The 18,828-nt window shown below is 40.5% G+C and overlaps 1 protein-coding gene across 15 annotated transcripts in view; it reads left to right on the top strand.

The window, feature by feature from the left end:
* SRBD1 (S1 RNA binding domain 1) overlaps positions 1 to 18,828 on the top strand; it is a 226,676-nt gene that overhangs the window by 5,189 nt on the left and 202,659 nt on the right. For 14 of the 15 annotated variants that reach the window (XM_045055088.1, XM_045055090.1, XM_045055089.1 and 11 more), the window contains exons 2-4: positions 1,504 to 1,583; positions 4,048 to 4,228; positions 10,966 to 11,352. In XM_045055088.1, coding sequence (XP_044911023.1) covers positions 1,504 to 1,583; positions 4,048 to 4,228; positions 10,966 to 11,352 — 648 coding nt within the window. Of the gene's footprint in view, positions 1 to 1,503; positions 1,584 to 4,047; positions 4,229 to 8,686; positions 8,853 to 10,965; positions 11,353 to 18,828 lie in introns of those variants that run through there. The other variant, XM_045055095.1, reaches the window with a different exon arrangement.

The following is an 18,828-nucleotide window of genomic DNA, read 5'->3' as shown; positions in this document are numbered from 1 at the left end:
TGGGTTTTCTATTCTGTTCCATTGATCTTTGTGTCTGTTTTTTGTGCTGGTATCATATTGTCTTGATGATTACAGCTTTGTAATATAGCTTGAAATCCAGAATTGTGATACTTCCAGTTTTGTTCTTCTTTTTCAAAATTGCTTTGGCTATTTGGGGTCTTTTGAGGTTCTGTACTAATTTTAGGATTGTTTGTTTTAGCTCTGAGAAATATTTTGCACGTTTTAAATTATTAGTTGTGTAGAATATATTTTTGTTCAGGGTATGGCAGTAGGACTTAAATATTTGTTTTCCTCCAGAAGGATAGCTTGTTGTCTTAATACAACTTTTTGAACAACTCATTTCTGCCTTGATTTGAACTGGCACCCCATGATACACTAACTTTTTGTTTGTGTTTTTGTTTTGTTGTAGTCAAGTTCATATAACATAGAAATCAAAAGTTACCTATTCCTTTATGATCAGTATCTAGAAACACTTATTTGAAGAAGGCTGACTGGCATAAGCGTACAGTGCCACAAAGGGAGGTGAAGGAAAAGATGGAAGATTATCCTGTCCACTTCCTGGAGACTGTTTTCCTTTTGTTCTCCTGGTTTACTCTGGGTGCACTCTTGACTAATCTGCAACTACTGGACTGAATTGAGCTAAAGAGCCGAGGGCACGTGTATGCTTTTGTGACAACCCCTTTGTATTTCTATGAAGCATTCCTTCTTCTTCTAAGTGGAAGTTAGAACTAGAGGCATTGTAACATGACTGGTTAAAGGGTTCCAAGCATGTCAGAGTCTAGTGTGGATTTTAGGGTTTGACGTACACTCTTTAGGTAATAAAATTTATTAGCTAAAGTAAATTTGCTGACTTCCTATATTGTAGGATGTCTCTGGTTATTTGTCTCCGTGTTTTGAAGAGCTGGTAACTATTTCTAGTGACATTAGTGATTATTTTTTATTTTCCAATAAGCCTTTTATTTAAATACCATAAACTAAGGGAATAGATGTTCTTGTTTTAAGAATAACGTGGCTGCCTTTTCAGTCCATCAACATTTATTTGACTGTCAACTTTATAGATAGGCCTTTATATTGTAAGAAGATATAAAAGTGGGAAAATACTTCTTATCCTTAAAATAGTTTGACAAAGGACTTTATAATTTGCTGTCTGATAAAGCATCTAATAGTGCTTGCGGTATATTCACGCATGTAACTCTAAAAAAACCTAAAAGTTGTCACCCTACCGGAGCTTACATTTTTCCAAAGGTGGCCCACGTTCCTCAGACTTTTGAAACCATTGGAAGGCTGTTAGCTGCTCTTATATTTGGCAGCCTCATAGGAGGGGAAACCGGTGTTTGGGCTTTTGAATACTTCTCATTTTTTTTTTTTTTCTGTGGCATTTTTTTTTAACAGCGGAGCTATTGGAGTGTTAGTTTTGAGTGGCACATTGCTTTGTAGACAACGTAAGTGATCAGTTATTCAGGTGATTCACATCATGCTGATTTTATCTTCTGTTTCTTCCAGATGTCATCATTGCCAAGAAGAGCAAAAGTCAAGGTCCAGACTGTGGTATCCAAAGATGAATTCTCTTCCTTCTCAGAGTTGTAAGCATATTGGTTTCCTATGGTGTTGGGAGAATGATGTATATTTTAAGGACAAATGCATTCTGTCACTTACTAATGTAAGTCATTTGGGTTGAGGAAGACTGTTGTCTTTTTCATTCATTCACAGGACAAATATTTATTGAACTCATGTTGTGTACCAGGCTCTGTTTCGGTGTTGGTGTTCAACTATTGAACAAGGAGAGAGAAAGTAACCAAGTGTATACCATGATATTTACACTAGAGTGTAAGCTCCATGAGAGCAGGGAGTTTTTTTATATCACTTCAGAACAGGGTTTCTCAAAATCAGCACTATTGACCAGATAATTCTTTGCTGTGGAGACTGTGTTTTGTATTGTAGGATGTAGTAGAGACCAGGAATGCTGGTCTCTACTAACTAGTGCCAAAAGGATCTTCCCAGTTTGATAAAATTGTCCCAGTTGTGTCCATCAAAAATGTCTCCAGACATTGCCGGATGTTCCCCAGGGGGATAAAATTGTCCTCAGTTGAGAGCCTCTGCTTTAGAGCACTGCACTGTATGTGCCCTGAAGTTATTTGTTAAATAGTGACTGATAAATATTAGGCAGTAATAAGTACTCTAAAAGAACATTAAACAGGGCAAGGGATAGCATGGTGAGTGTTCTGGTCAGGAACCATCTTGGATACAGTATTCAGGAAACTTCTTTTGGAGGATGTGGCAAGAGATCTAAATGAGATTTGGAAGTAACAACTTGCAAGGATATGGGGATGGGTGTTCCACGTGGAAGGAGCAGCAAGTGCAAAGACCCCGAGGCAGGAATGAGTTTGGTGTGTTTAGGCAACAGCAAGACAAGGGTGGCCAGACAAGAGTCACCAAGGCTGAGAGTGACTAGAAATGAGATTGGAATGGATGGGACCTAATAGGCCTTGACAAGGTGTCGGCATCTTATTTTGAAGTTGTCTAACTGGACCAACCTGAGTTTGCTCCTAGGTGAGTCACAGATACACCAGGTGGAGTTGTCATACAAAGTAAACTTTATTTGCAACAAGTAAGGAGATCACTGGGAATATCTTGCAAAGCTGTGACTCCCCAAAAGAGGGTGAATAGGTACCTTTTGTTTAGGGTTAGGATGACAAGAGAAGCCTTGTCATTGTATGTGGAGGTGGGCATAAGGTCACACATGCACCTTAAGGAAACATGCCCATACATATATTGCATGTTATGTAAGTGAGGCTTGTGGCCCTCCTTGGGTGGAGATTTTAGTATTGTAACAAGGTAAAGGTAATTGCTGGACATTTCAGGGGTCACCCTAAGGTCTGTCTGTGCAGGTGTGAGTCAGGTTTAGCCCAAAGGGACTGGGTGGTCTGGCCCTGCAAGAGGTCTTGTCAGGGAAGTCCCATCACCTGAAGGGTGGTTTTGGGTTTCATTTGCCTGATTTAAGGGATAAGTTGCCAGAAAGAAGAACTTAAAGGAAAATGTAAGACGGGAAAAATGTTAGTACAAGCAAGTGGGCAGTAAAGGTTGGGTCTTGGGGTCTAGCTGGTGACAGGGGGTTGGGAAGCCATTGGAAGGTTTGGGCAGGGATGTGACATGATCCAGTTTACATTTGTAAAAGATCATTCTGGTTTCTTGGTGGAGAGCAGACTGTAGGGGAGCAAGAATGGAAGCAGGGGATCAGTTAAGGAGATTATTGTAGAAGTCTAGGGTCCTGGAAGTGAACGTGGTGAGAAGTGGTCTAATTTGGGATATATATATATTTATTTAAGTTTATTTAGTTATTTTGAGAGAGAGAGAGAGAGTGAGTGAGCTGGAGAGGGGCAGAGAGGGAGAGAGAGAGAATCCCAAGCAGGCTCCACGATGTGGTCAGTGCATGGAGCCCGATACAGGGCTTGAGTTCACTAACCGTGAGATCATGACTAGAGCCGAAGTCGGATGCTTAACTGATTGAGCCACCCAGGCACCCTGGTGCTGGCTTTTTATGTAATTTAGGATGTTTCCTACAGCTGTTTCCCACTCTTTACATTGGTTTGAGGAACTTCATTTAAATTAATTTGATTACCGCTTAGGAAATTGTTAAAGTGCTTTTCATTGGTATAATAGCAAACCTCACAGACTGTGGTGTGACACCACCCAGTAACTTGCGTTAGGTAATGAATGATTTCCTCTGTCTTGAGTGAGTGTGTGTGTGTGTGTGTGTGCGCGTGTGTGTGTGCGCGCGCACACACGCACACGCCTGTGGGTGCATGCGCTGTATAGGTGAGAGGGGAATGGAGACACCTGTGATTCATCACATATCCGGACTATTTTTACATTGGCCTTTGATCAACTCTTGTTTCAGTACTTAGCAATATGTATTCATAGCTTGTACTCACATCATTCCATTTTATATTAAACACCTCCTACCTTATTCTTTTTTCAAGAAGCATGTCTTGTTGCCTTTAACATTTGGCTTCATTTTTCCTTCATTTTCTATCAATTTACTCCTAGATCATCTGCCTCTGAAGAAGATGACAAGGAAGATAGTGCCTGGGAGCCCCAAAAGAAAGTCCCCAGAAGTCGTAAGCAGCCTATTCCCAAGGAATGCAAACCAAAGAGGGTGCGACGGGTAAAGAAGACCACCCTACAGATCAGTGATGGCTCGGAAGGTGTGGCTGTTAAGGAGGAGCTGGTAGGTGCTTTAGTTAGATGGAGAGAACACTGCAGTGCTTTCCTAATTGGCAATGCTACTTTCTCCTAACAGAGAGAAGGATGAAGCAGGTAGATGACAAAACTTCTAGGGCAGTGGTATTCTCTGCTGTGGGCCTTAATAGTATTTATCATCAGATCCACTGTATTGGAATGGAAAGGGTATTAATCAACTGACATATTTTTTGCTATAAGCAAACACTATATCTCTACCAATCTGGATTAAAAAAGCCAAAAAATAAGTTATAGACTTTATTGCATTACAAAAAAATTAATGCATCTCCAAAATCATTCTCTGTGATATTCCTTTAAATAACTTCTTCCATAGTACATTTGAAAGAATACTCTTTTAATATGTAACAGAAGCCTGACTTTCCAGGGACATATTTATTATGTATGGTTGGGGACATTACATTATACTTTTCCTGTGCCCTTGGATAGGGCTTTTATTTAAATCAGGCTTTTCTCCTATTATCCTCTGTTTCTTCATCTTTGCATACAAACTTTTCACTGAACACACTTTTAATGGGCGAATGGGCATTACCTATAGCTGAGAAAGTATTGACTTATATCATCTCGTTGGCAGAATTTGGAGGTTTTTTCATTAAGCATGGCATGGCTTTACTTAAAGGTAGCTTGATTGCCTAACCTATGAAATATCTCTTAGTTCAGTGGTTGTTGGTATTAGAGTCATAAACCCTTTGAGAATCTGATAAAAGTTATGAATGCTCTCTTCCCATGCCTGTCTTCTAAATTTTAAAGTATGGTTCAAGAAGTTACAGTTTAAGAAACCTTGTCATGGTGATTTCTTGATCCTTCAATGATGCTCAGTTATATGTATAAGGGGAAAAGAGAATTCAAGTAGAAAGTCTCTCACTTAAGAAACATTCTGGGGAGCACCTGCGTGGTTCTGTCAGTGAAGCGTCCGACTTCGGCTCAGGTCATGATCTTGCCATCCATGAGTTCGAGCTCCGTGTTGGGCTCTGTGCTGATACCTCGGAGCCTGGAGCCTGCTTCGGATTCTGTGTCTCCTTCTCTCTCTGTTCCTCCCCCGCTCACACTCTGTCTCTCTCTCTCAAAAATAAACAGAAATTTAAAAAAATTACATTTAAAATAAGAAACATTCTGGGAAGTTTTTAGAATTTCTTCCAGAATTGTCAAAATTCACATGTTTTATACCTCAGTGAAAGTACTTTTAGCATGTTAGAAGATTTCATTTCATTGGATTTGGCATTTTGCTCCTCTAGCCACCACCAAACAAAGTAATTGAAAACCTTATTTTGGGTCGAGCTAGAATTGGTAGCCTGCTGATAACTTTGTTTTTACTAAACATCATAGACAAAATTCATCATTATTTAGTGTCTTCCTCTCTGTGTTGCTGGCATTGACCAACCCATTGGCCACTCCTCTTTGTTTTTTGAAGACTTTAGCTCAGCTCCTACTTCACATCTCTCTTTGCCACCTTCTGCCATTGTTTGTAGTGATTTCCCCTCCACTGGGATGAGCTCCCTAATGCCCTATGTTCCTGGTTCTTTGACCTCCTCATCTCCAGGGACTGTTTCGTCTTCTCTGCCTCTATCACCCCTCTCATGAACTCAGCCTGAATCCTGTCATCATTAGAAACTGTTACCACTGGCATTCTTATTCAGCCATCCCACTTTTGGGGCACTATCTCACCATTTCCTGTTCTCCCAGCTCCCTGTTTAGGTACTCTCACTGCCACTGTTTTATAGCCTTGACACAACTTCTCACTGGTAGCTCTCAACCTGTGGAACTCGAAAAAATGTCAGTGACAAGGTCACTCTAGTGTCCTAGTGACAGCCCCTGTTCTAGACCAGTTAAGCCTGGAAAGAATTGGGGTTAACCTGAGCATCCGTGGTATTACTTTCCTAAAGCTCCTCAGGTGACTTCTGTGGACAGCCAGGGCTGAGAGCCATGACCCAGATCTGCATCACAGATCACTGCCAGTCAGCCCTTTTCCTGCCTTACCTAGTCTAGACTACATAGTGTCTCATTTAAATCACTTTTTATTAGTCACACCAGTTTTGCCCCTCTTGCCTTCAATTACACGTGGCTGATCAAACCCGACACTGGGTGAGCCATCGCCTCTCTTCTGCCAGCACCGAGCAGCTGACTGTTGCTGAAAATGGCCTGGACCTAATTTGTTTTCCTTTAAATTCATAATCTCAGACCTCAAAATGACACTAAAAATACCTGGTAGACTCATTTTTTTTCTCTGGCAGATTTGTTTTTCCAATTTTTTCTCTTTTCTTCAACTTCCTAAATTTCTTCCTCCTCTTTCCCTCTCAGCTGATGACATTGCCTTTTGCATATTTGAGAATATATGGAGCTTCTTGTTGTCTCACAACCCGGCTAGCTGTATTTGTGTTCACTGTCCTGTTACAGTGAAGGAAATGTCATCCCTCCTATCCAGAGTTAGTCCCACCGCTGGGGCTGTCAATGCCATCCCCTCTGGATCAAGGTCTGTGTCGTTAGGCATCCCCTTTCTTTTTTCTCGTCAACTTTTCTTCCAGTGGCTCAGTTGCTACAGAGTGTAAAAATGCTCTTTAAAGTCTAATTTTTAAGAAGCGTCCCCTTGACTCCTTATCCCTCTCCAGTTCTCTGTCAAGCTCACACAGTACAACACAAGGCAAGGCCAAGGCCTGCTGACTGATTTGACTGGAAAAGACACAATAAGCCACATTTTTACCTTAGTTTACTACTTACAGAGACAGCAAAAAGAAGAGTGATCTGATTTTTCTTGGATTTAGTCATAGGCTACATAACAACCATTTGGAGTGTTAAGGCTGATTGAAAAAACCAGTGAAGGCAGAAGAGAATGAGCTTTGATTATTCAGTCTGCCAAAGATTGAGGTTGAATATAAGGAGGGAAATGTTCTGATGGAGGCATGTTAAACTTGAGTATGTCACTAAGACAGGCTATAGAATCTTATAAAATGGGGAGATATTTCCCTATGTTTTTGATAGTATAGATCTACATTTCTCAAAATTATTGGTCTTTGAACCCCTTTACACTCTTAAAAGTTACTGATGACCACAAGGAACTTTTGGTTATGTGGGTTTTTGGTACTGATATTTACCATATGAGAAATTAAAATGAGAAATTAAAATATTGATCAATTTAAAAATAATAAACCTATTATATGATTATGCAACTAACACTCGTGAAAAAGAAGTATATATTTTCCCAACCAAGTACAAAAAATTAGAAGAATGACACTGTTTTACATTTTTGCAGATGTCTGACTTACTAGAATATGACAGAAATTGTATAAAGAACACCCGCCTCCACACAGATACGTATTTGGAAAAGGGAGAGGTGTTTTAAAAGCTTTTTTCAGATAAATGTGGATATTCTTATTCGATGCAGTACCAAAACTTAGGAAGTGGTAGTTTCTTAAAAGTTTGTTTCATTGTGGAATCCGAAATCAAATTAATTAATTTTTTTAGATGATTACATTAAAACCCTTTGGTCTGTGTTATTTGGATGGATCTTTCACCCATGCATGAAGATGTGACATAAAGTATATCAGTCTTTTGCAAAATATCGGTTCACTAATTTATGCAGATCTCCCAAATGTTAGCATCTTTCATTATCTGATGATAAAATGTTACATTTATTAATATAATCACCAGTCTCATCACAGTGTTGGGAAGCTGTCAAGTTCACAGTGTATACAAATTTTTCAAAATCCTAATTTTTGCTTTTAAATCTTGAATTTTACTGTTGGTTGCAAATGTCAGGTGTGTCCTTACAGTGACAGTCTCAGTTCATTTATGAGAAAATGTCTGCCAGATCCCAAGTCTGAAAATCCATAACTTGTCAGTCATTATTTCAAGTAAACATGGTGGTGTATGGAAAAAGAAGCCAGTTCAATTCACAACTGACACAGGTGCAGGAGAGCTTTGCTCCAGATGACCGGTGCACATCTGTATGCACCCGCACGCAGCAGAAATGCTTTACGTGGACTGACCAGTTCAACATAGAGGATTAAAGAGGTGTGTTTTCAAGGAATGAAACCTTAAAAATTAGTAATTTTTAACTGCATTGTGAAACTCAACATTGTTTTATTCTGAGTGTGTGGCTGTGAAGGGAACGGTGATTGCTAGTACTGCTTTGTGTCATTGCCTTTGGGTGTTGCTACCGTTGCTCTGGTACCATCGGTGAATGTCAAAAAAAAAAAGGCAAATAATGTCTTAGCGTTATTTTGAATGGAGTTGGATCTCATAGACCCCCTGAAAGGGCTTCAGGGCCCCCAGGGGTCCATGGACAACACTGAGAAACCCTAGGTAAGTCTTACCCAAAGACTCCAGAGAGGATACCCTTAAGGGTCTTTATGACTGTTGACTTTTCTTCTTTTCCTCTTAGTCATTTTACTTTTTCTTCGTTTTTTTGTCTGCTTCCTTTTCCCTCTCCTAGGAGGTGGTCTAGGTGTGGTAGTGGTGGTGTTCACAGATATTTTAGTGCTTACCCTTAGCGAGGCAACATGATCAGCACTTCAATTGTATGAGCTTACTTCATCCTCACAACAACCCATTGAGGCAGATGCTGTTGTTATCCTGACTTTATAGATGAGAAAGCCAAGGTGAGAAATGCTAAGTGACTTGCTCATGGGTAACATATAAGTCATGGAACTGGGTTTCTTTTTTTTTTCTTTTTTTTTTTTGACGTTTGATTTATTTTAGAGAGAGAGTAAGAGAGAGACAGAGTGTGAGCGGGGTGTGAGAGAGTGTGACAGAGTGTGAGAGAGAGAGGAAGACACAGAAACACAGAATCTGAAGCAGGCTCCAGGCTTGGTGCTGTCTTGCAGAGCTCAGAGCAGCGCTCGAACTCATGAACTGTGAGATCATGACCTGAGCCAAAGTCGGATGCTTAACTGACTGAGCCACACAGGCGCCCCTGGAACTGGGTTTCTAAGTTAGCAACATGATTTTGTCAGCATTTCAGGAAACAGTATATCCCTCTTGGATGGTTTTACATCAGCCGTGCTCATAAGAGTGGTTTAATAATTAATGACATTTTTCTGACTCGTATCATCACTCCTCAGAGGTTGAAGTAAGTAGGCACTTAAATGAGAATCAGAAATTTACTTGATGAGAATGGATTCAGATTGGGAGAATTAGATAAATCCATTCTTTTGGGTCTATTGAATGCCTACTGTGGCCTAGGTATTATGTTTGTCACAATGACATCAAATGTTTTAAATGCACATATCTAAGGTAGTCTGGTCTGTCCATCTCACAGGAGTGCTATCTTACCATTGGGACCAAAATACTCAGAATCTGTAGGCTAAGCTTTCCTCTTCCTTGCACCTTGCTTAGAAGAATGCTGGTCATATTTGCTTTTTACAGTTCCTCTTTTTCTTCTCTTCTGTGGCTGACAGCCCTCTGTATGATTGACACCTTCTTTCTTTTGCTATGTCAAGTCATATGATCAGAGTTATTATCAACTCTTATGGACCTAGGACTTGTTCTATTTTTATATCTCTGTTCTTACCCATTATGTTGCAGCTAAAAATGTAATACCCAGAGGGCTACATCATTTCCAGGTTAGGTGGTGGGAGGGGTGCTCTTTATTGTAGTTTCCAGTATTTTCAGTAGTCAGGAACTCTGGAAAAATACTTGATAACGGAGAGAGAATTGGATTTTGACTGAAAAATAGTTTGGGAATTCTTGCTTTGGTTGAGTTTGTGCCATCTGCATCACTTAGGCAACCCCAAACAGGCTAGCTTGTGAAATTGTAAACTCCATACAGGCAAGGTCTATATGTTATTTACCACTCCATTGCCAAAATGAATGCCAGGTATCATTCCTTCACACTTGAGCTGTCACGAGGGCTGGGGGCGGTTGAGAGAGTAGCCCCTGAACACTAGTGTGGACTGCTACTCAGATTCGTCCTAAAGAAAAACTCCTGGCACTACTCTGCTGTCATGCCATGTTTTCTCTTCCCTAGCCTTCTGCATAAATTGGTGGCAGGTATAGCCTGTTGAGTTTTATGAGTGTGTGAGTGTTACTTTTTTCCCCCAAAGAGTTGACTTTTGATTGTAGGTTTTAAATCTTGGTTTTTCCAGCACGTGTAAACTTATCCTTTACTCATTTTTAAAAATTAAACTTTTTATTTCTAGATAATTATAGATTCACATACAGTTGTAAAAAACAATACAGAGACCGTGTACCCTTTAATTTCCTCCAGTGATAACATTTTGCAAAACGATAGTAAAATATTACAACCAGGATATTTACATTGATAAAATCCAGGGATCTTATGAGATTTCTCCAGTTTTATATGTGTATATCTGTATGTTTAGTTCTGTGCAGTTTTATCACATGTATGCCTATGTGTATCCACCATCCAGAACAGTTCCATCACTACAAGGATCCCTAGTATTGCCTAATATTTGCCTTTTTGTAGCTGCATCCACCTGTCTCCTGACCCTTACCCCAGTCTCTGACACCCAGTAACCACTAATTTTGGGGAGAATGTTATATAAATCATAAATCATTAATATTATGTAAAATTATTAAGTGTGTAACTTTTTGCAATTGCCTTCCCCCCCGCCTCCATTCGACATAGTTTCCTTGAGATTCTTCCAAGCTAATGTGTGTACCATAATTTGTTTCTTCTTATTGCTGAATAATATTCCAGAGCATTCAGTTTTTCTCTTTTAATTCTCATGTGTTCTATTTACCATTTGATAGAATAACTCTGTGGCTATTGCTGATGTTGATTTGGAAGACAGAAAAAATAAGTTGGATACTGTGCAGACTCTGAAAACAGCAAAGACAAAACGGAAAAATTCAGCTCAGTCACCTTCAGGTCAGAGGACCAAAAAGCTAAAAGTTGATGAAGAAGGCAACAGGGCCAGCACCATGGAGAGTGGGCATGAGGCTGCAGAGATGCCATCCACAAGCACCATGTGGGAAGGTGCGTGCAAGAAGGAAGAGAATGGAGATGACTTTACATTTGGTCAGTCCCCTTTAAAGAAAATGAAGACGGAAACATGTCCCCAAGGGCAGCCTGTGAGGCTTCCAGCAAATGCCACCAATATTAAGGAGGAGGTGGAAATGAACTGGGACATAGTACAGGTATGTGCAGTTGCTTTCTGGCGTTTTAGTTCATTTGATTCCTTTCTGTTTCACTAAGTAGGAGTGGCACTGGCTAAGGAAAGGGTTGGGAGTTTTTAGCTCTCTTTTGTTTTGCCAGTGATTTCCGGAGGCTTTGGGCACTGGTTCCTGTCCCAGGTACACCGTTGTGTATCATAGCACTCATCATCACATCATCGCCAGCTTTTGAACTACGAGCTATGACCTCAGGCAAGGTTGGTCTCTGCCATGGTGTTGGAGTGAACATGCACTTTATAGAGAGATTGTACCAACAGACTGGGCCTTCAAAAGTTAATTGTTAAGTTTTTGTTTTGAACTTGGCCTGTGTTTCCCTGTAAAAGTAGGTGAGTGATTAGGTCATTAGGCATTAGTACATCTCTAACTCGTAATGTAATGTTGTAATATACTATAAACAAGGCCTAGAAATTTCTTAGGAAAATTCTACCTGAATTTCAACTTGAGCTGCCATTGACTTCTCCCAGTTTCTTGACTGGCTTTGGGGATGGCAGAGAAGACCTGAAGAGTGACTTTTAAAGAGTGATTCTCAACCTTCTATGTGTGCCAACACACTCTGGGGGACATTTCAAACTTAATTATGGCAGTGCCCATCCGGGTAGATGGGCATGACCTCCCTCTTTCTTACCTGTCTTGTGGTGATTCTGATGTAACTTCTTCTGCTTCTATGAATTACTGCTCTGCATCCTGGGGCCTCTGCTGGCTTCTCAGCCTGGGACTGTGTGTGGGTTACCTTTTTCTTCAGAGGAACTTTTTTTTACCCATGCTGTCTCTTCTATTACCTATTAGTCGAACATTGCCAGTAATTTTTAATTATGATTTTTCTTTTCTCTGGTCCACTAAGGAATAGGATGCTGCCTCAGAGTTTTCTTCTCATCTTTGTTCCTCAACTAAATAGTTCAAAGTTTCTTGGAGAAACAGTGTATAATTAGGCTCCTTTGTATGCCATCTTTATTCACTTAAGCCTACAAAGAAATGTTTTAAAAGGATGGTTTATGGACCACCTGTATCCGATTCATGCGAAGACTTTCTTAAAATGCAGACTCCTTGCTTAGTTCCAGTCCAGACTCACAGGGACAGGTGGATATGTCCCACTTTCCTTTCACTAACACTTACAAGCTTATTTCTGTTATTGACACAGATCTGCCTCTAGTAGTGGACAGTGAGCAGGAGGGAGGGAAGGTTTCAAAGACGATGAAGTCTCTTGAAGTGCGGTTGTAAGTTCTTCAAAATTAAGGGCTCCTTACTCTGTGGTACCTTGCTTCACACCCATCCCCTAATCTATGTAACAGAAAAAGAGAAGAAAATGGTCCTGCCTTACCCAGTTGTCTCTTGGTTACAAATAATACAAAACTACTTGTAATGAGTTTAAAATGAAAAGAGTTTATTTATTACCAAGAACACCGAGGTCTTTCAAAGAATGTAAGGGACAAAGTGTGATGAAGTCTCCTAAAGGCCTTGAACCAGAAATTGGAAAACCATGAGGACTCGAGGAAGATACTTTCTCACTTCTCCCTCTTTCCTTTCAATTCCAAGCATTGTTTTCTCCTCCCCTCCCTTGTCGGAAGTGATTTTTGACAGCTCAAACAAGCGTGTCCTTGGAATCTGGCACTCCTTGCTTGTGAGTTAGGAGAAGTGGTTGCTACAGCGGCCACCTTCACTGAGCACCCTGACAATGAGTAAGCTCAGCATTTTCTAGGTGGGTTTAGGGGTTGCCTGGGGAACTTCAGGTGTGATTTGCATTTGGGGTTTTTGTTTAACCAGATGTAGTCATCCTTGTCCAACCCTGAGTTACTTTTTCAGACAATTCTTGTGATATATATGGATCTTTTTCATTCCTTTCTTATTCCCCCATAAGCAGCAGAGAATAATTTTATCTTGGCACTGCATTCCTGCTTCCAAACATGATTGAAAACAGTGGCAGGTGTTAGGGGAGAGGGGATTGAGAAGAGTGAGATTGACCAGTGCTGAGTCTGATGATCAGGAAGGCCTTGAACCTGTGGGTGAGGACCAGACTCATTGAAATGGCTTTGATATGCATATTATCTGCCACAGAACACAATATATGGCCAAGGTCTTTGGGAAATCCTGAAAAATACTTAGTAAGGAATGGTCAATGGAAATTAATTATATAGAGATTATTAATCATTACTAATTGAACATGTGGGAAATCTCTTTTATATTTCTTTCATTTTGTGTGCTGTTCCCTGTGGCTCCTGCCCACCATGACACCATGACCTTCTGTTTTTTTCCCTTCGTGTGTTTCTCAACTCTGAAAAGTCCACTGATTTTTCAGGACATCACCATCTTGTTTGGGGACGGAAAACTGCATTGCCATTACTTAAGTACTTAAGTTATTTATAGACTTCATTAGAAACATACTTTGTGTCCATTTCTTAATCAGGCTTTGGGGATCTCTGGATCCCTTGAGCAGAAGCAACCTATTCTTCAGCCCTTTCCCCAAAACTACAAATGTGTGGTCACTATCAGAAACTGGTTTTTGTTAAACACATTATATCATTATGCAAATATAATATAAACACCATGACCTTTATGAGAGTTTGAGGAGGTGACTAGCTACAACCAATTTTTGAGAAAAATTAAATGCTTCAAAATGGTGATTGCTATTATATAGTTTCTTTATTTTGAAGGGGCTGGAAGTAGGTGAGTAGAACAGCCACATATAATATATTAGTAAAGTTTGCTAAATTAGGTAGGAAAAGCAAGCCAACCCTCTTTATTAGCCATTTTTCTTGCAGGAAATGATCAGGATGATGGGATGACAAAACTGGGGAAAGAAGGGGGACAGGAAGGAGGTGGGTGTCTCTAAATTGGCTTTTTCAATGTAGTTTTGCACATAAGCACACACCACCCATTAGGTTACCTGTTGTTCCAGGAGAGATTAAGTACAACAATGGAATTAGCCCTTTTTGTTTCTTTAATTCATCTGGTATTTGTGATGGGCTTTAAAAAAACCCCAAAAAACTGAAGGGTGCCTGGGTGGCTCAGTCGGTTGAGCATCTGACTTCAGCTCAGGTCGTGATTGTGCTGCTCGTTGGTTTGAGCCCCACGTCGGGCTCTGTGCTGACAGCTCAGAGTCTGGAGCCTGCTTCGGATTCTGTGTCTCCCTCTCTCTGCCCCTCCCCCACTCATTCTCTCTCTCTCTCTCTCTCTCTCTCTCTCTCTCTCTCTCAAAAATAAAAAACATTAAAAAATTAAAAAAAAACTGTTTTTGAAGTATGTATACAGAAAATTATACTTAAGTGTATAGCTCATGAATATTTGAAAGTGTGACCATGTAACAAGCTTCTAGTTCAAGAAACAGAACCTTACCAGCATCCTACAGTACTCTATATGGTTTTCCAGTCTCCTGTTGTCTTTCCTATAACCACTGTTGATTATAACAGCATAGTTTTTCCTTTTGCAGTCTTTAAGGAAGCTCCTGTGTGTGATAAAATAAGTGATATAATAAAAATAAATAGACCAGGGTAAAGAGAACAGCAGGAATCAAAAGCTTTTCAGAAAGGAGGTGTCCAACTGCTGATTTGGGGATGATTTTGAGTAGAAAATTGCATCTCTCAATTCTCATTAGGGTTGAATTTAATTTAGATGTTCTTTTAAAATGTAGATGCTGCCCAGGTGATTAAAGCTATAGTTTGTTGATACCCAGATGTTTTCTTTTTTAACTGAGGGAATGGGAATATAGATTTGGAGAAGTAAATCTCAGGACACTCTGGGAGAAGTCCATTTTGTTGGAAGTTTTAGACACCAGAGGGCAGTATGAAGGCACCATGTTTCATCTCTAGTGGGATTCAGGAAGAGAAGTGAGGATGTTTGATTAATTTATATTTTTGCCTGAAAAAATCATCTTGCTTTGCACACATCAGATTTTTGAAAAGGTAATATAGCTTGTGGAACTTTAGGCAATTTAACTTTTTTGGACCTCAGGTTTTCTGTCTCTAAAACGGGAGCACTAATACCTATCATATAATTTGAATTAATGCTGAATAAGTGAAAATGTTTAGAACATAATAAGCCCTATTCAAGTGTTAGCTTCAAATGACAGTCACAAAAGGTGCTTCTATTATTTAAGTGTTAGGGTTGAAAAAAATCCTGAGACTGCCTTCCTTTCTGCTTTACTCTCAGTCTTATCCACCAGTTAACTATAAACATTATTAGATATTAGTAAATGTGAATAGTTTAAAAGTAAAAACTATAGTAGTTTTCTGCCTTACCCTTACCTATCCCTAAGGTTTGGTCTCTGCTTTTAACTCCTTTAGTTATGTCTTTATTGTTCACCTCGTTCTTCTAAAACACAGATTTCTGGGCCCCACTCAGAGTTTCTGGTTCAGTGGATCTAGGTGGCGTTCAAGAATTTGCATTTCTGACAAGTCCCCAGGTGATGCTTATGCTACTGGTTTGGGGACCACACATTGTGAGCCACTTGCTCTAGTCCACGGATCTCATTGACTCGTAAATGTCACAGGGTTCATAGGGGGATTGACTCAACAACTGCAATTCAGTAATGAGCAGATCATTATTGAGTGGGTTACTGTTGAGTATAGAATAATGTTCAAACCTATATGGAATTCGTCCCCTATCTCCATCCACCTTTCCATTTCTCACCTCATCTCAATACCCCTTGTACATTTTAGCATTGCTGAACTTAGAGCAATTAAAAAAAATTTTTTTTAATGTGTATTTATTTTTGAGAGAGAGACAAAACATGAGCGGGGGAGGGGCAGAGAGAGAGAGAGACACAGAATCCGAAGCAGGCTCCAGGCTCTGAGCTGTCAACACAGAGCCCGATGCGGGCTCAAACCCACGAACCGCGAGTCATGACCTGAGCTGAAGTCAGATGTTCACCCTACTGAGCCACCCAGGTGCCCCTGAACTTGCAGCAGTGTTAAAATGTGCAGTGGTTTCTCATCAGTGGCTTTTGATATGCTGTTCTCTTCCTGGAATTCCTGCCCCTATTGGCTGCCTGGAGATACTTTCATTCTCTTTGGTGCTTTTCCATCGCTGCAGAGTTAGATGTTTCTACCTTTCGTTTGCTCTTAAAACAATCCATATGTGCTTCTGTCAGAGTACAGATCACACTATATTTCAACTTGTCTGTCTGTCTTCTTTCTAGCTTGTAAGCTCCTTGGGAAGAGGGACTTGGTTTTTTACATTTGATTTTCACTGGCTTGGTATGGTTATTGGCATATAACATGAGCTAAAATAAACGTTTGACTAAATTAAGACAGAAGAAATTGGGTGATTTGGAGGCCCAAGCGTGGTGACTGCTTATGGAGGGAGTTCTCTTGTCTTAAATTTCGAGGAGCAAATCTTTACAAGCAGCAGCATACACTCCCTTAACACTTATGATGCTTCTGGATTTGTTAGGACCTAGTATGACCCAGATGTGGAAGTTGGACTGAGTTGGAGCCCCTTTCAGTTAACGGTAGCTGAGGTAGTTTAGGGTAGTGGGAACCCATAGGTTGCTGTAACAATCACATGGTTCCAAAATAATGAATATTTTGGTCATTTTCATTTCTCCAATCTATCTTTCAGAATCTGGCCTATCTTTTAAGAAAGGGCCAGCTGAAATACTACCCCTGGAGAAAGTCTTTCTTGACTACCTTTTTCTTTTCTGAAAACATTATATCACTGGCACATCCTGTTTTATTTGTACTTATTTACATTAACGTTTGTTCTCCCTTCTAGATTGTTTACTCCTTTAGAATAGTGATATTTGTTTTTATTTTTTTATTTTTATTTTTATTTTTTTCAACGTTTATTTATTTATTTTTGGGACAGAGAGAGACAGAGCATGAGCGGGGGAGGGGCAGAGAGAGAGGGAGACACAGAATCGGAAACAGGCTCCAGGCTCTGAGCCATCAGCCCAGAGCCTGACGCGGGGCTCGAACTCCCGGACCGCAAGATCGTGACCTGGCTGAAGTAGGACGCTTAACCGACTGCACCACCCAGGCGCCCCTAGAATAGTGATATTTGGAACCACACTTGGGAAGGGATTTTAAAACTGTGCCACAGTGGCTGGACTTTTACCACTAGGTAGATAAGAGTCATTGGAGCCTGTGTTCAGAAGAAAAAAAAGAGAAAAAAATACAGAATTCATTATGTCTAGGTTTTAGAAATATAATCAGGGGCTCCTGGGTGGCTCAGTTGCTTAAGTGTCCCACCCTTGATTTCAGCTCAGGTCATGATATCACAGTTTGTGGGAGTGGATCCCTGCCTTGGGCTCTGTGCTAACAGTGCAGAGCCTGCTTGGGATTCTCTCTCCCCCTCTCTCTCTGTCCCTGCCCTGCTTGCATGCGCTTGCATGTGTGCGCGCTCTCTCTCTCTCTCAAAATAAATAAATAAACATTTAAAAAATGCATAGAAATATCAGCAGTAATGCAGAGGCTGAGTGGAAGGCATAGAAAACAAAACTGCTCTGTGGTTCAGATAAAATAATGATATTAGCAGAAAGGGAACTCGAGAGGAAAGAAAAGACATTTTATTTATTTTTATTTTTATTTTTTTTAAAGAAGTCATTTTTTTTTTTTTTTCAACGTTTATTTACTTTTTGGGACAGAGAGAGGCAGAGCATGAATGGGGGAGGGGCAGAGAGAGAGAGAGACACAGAATCAGAAACAGGCTCCAGGCTCCGAGCCATCAGCCCAGAGCCCGACACGGGGCTCGAACTCGCGGACCGCGAGATCGTGACCTGAGCTGAAGCCGGTTGCTCAACCGACTGAGCCACCCAAGGCGCCCCAAGAAAAGACATTTTAGAAGTTCAGTTTGCTTCCTTGGTGACAGATGAGATGGTCATGATAGAGAACACACAGCGATACTGAGGACATTGATTAGAATGCTTTTGGTTGCAATAAGAGAAAACCCATCTCAAACTAGCTTAAGCAATAAAGAAGATTTATTAACCTGTATAATAAGAAAGTTTGGTCATTGCACTGAAACAGTCTTTCCACAATTATCTTAGCGCTGCCATCCTCAGCTTCAGGAGTCTAACATGTACAAGCTATGTTTCTCCAGAAGAAGAAATTGGACCTGGGTCCGGAGTTGAACCTAGATTTTGAGCTTCATGCTGACTGGACTAATCTTTCTGGCCACACTCTGGCTGTCAATTATAAAAGTCATTTTTTTTTAATGTTTTATTTATTTCTGACAGAGAGAGAGAGAGAGAGAGAGAGGGAGAGACAGACAGACAGACAGAGCATGAGTGGGGGAGGGACAGAGAGAGACTGAGACACGGAATCCGAAGCAGGCTCCAGGTTCTGAGCTGTCAGTACAGAGCCCGATGTGGGACTCGAACTCACGGACCGCGAGATCATGACCTAAGCTGAAGTTGGACGCTTAACCGACTGAGCCACCCGGGCGCCCGTCTGGCTGTCAGTTATAAAACAACTGTGTTATATTTGTGGACAAAATGCTGTGAAGGTA

Source organism: Felis catus, chromosome A3 (assembly GCF_018350175.1).
Source record: "Felis catus isolate Fca126 chromosome A3, F.catus_Fca126_mat1.0, whole genome shotgun sequence".
Classification (NCBI taxonomy): Eukaryota; Metazoa; Chordata; class Mammalia; order Carnivora; family Felidae; genus Felis; species Felis catus.
The sequence above is the reverse complement of the archived record's forward strand: the minus strand, read 5'-3'. Positions and strand labels throughout refer to the sequence as shown.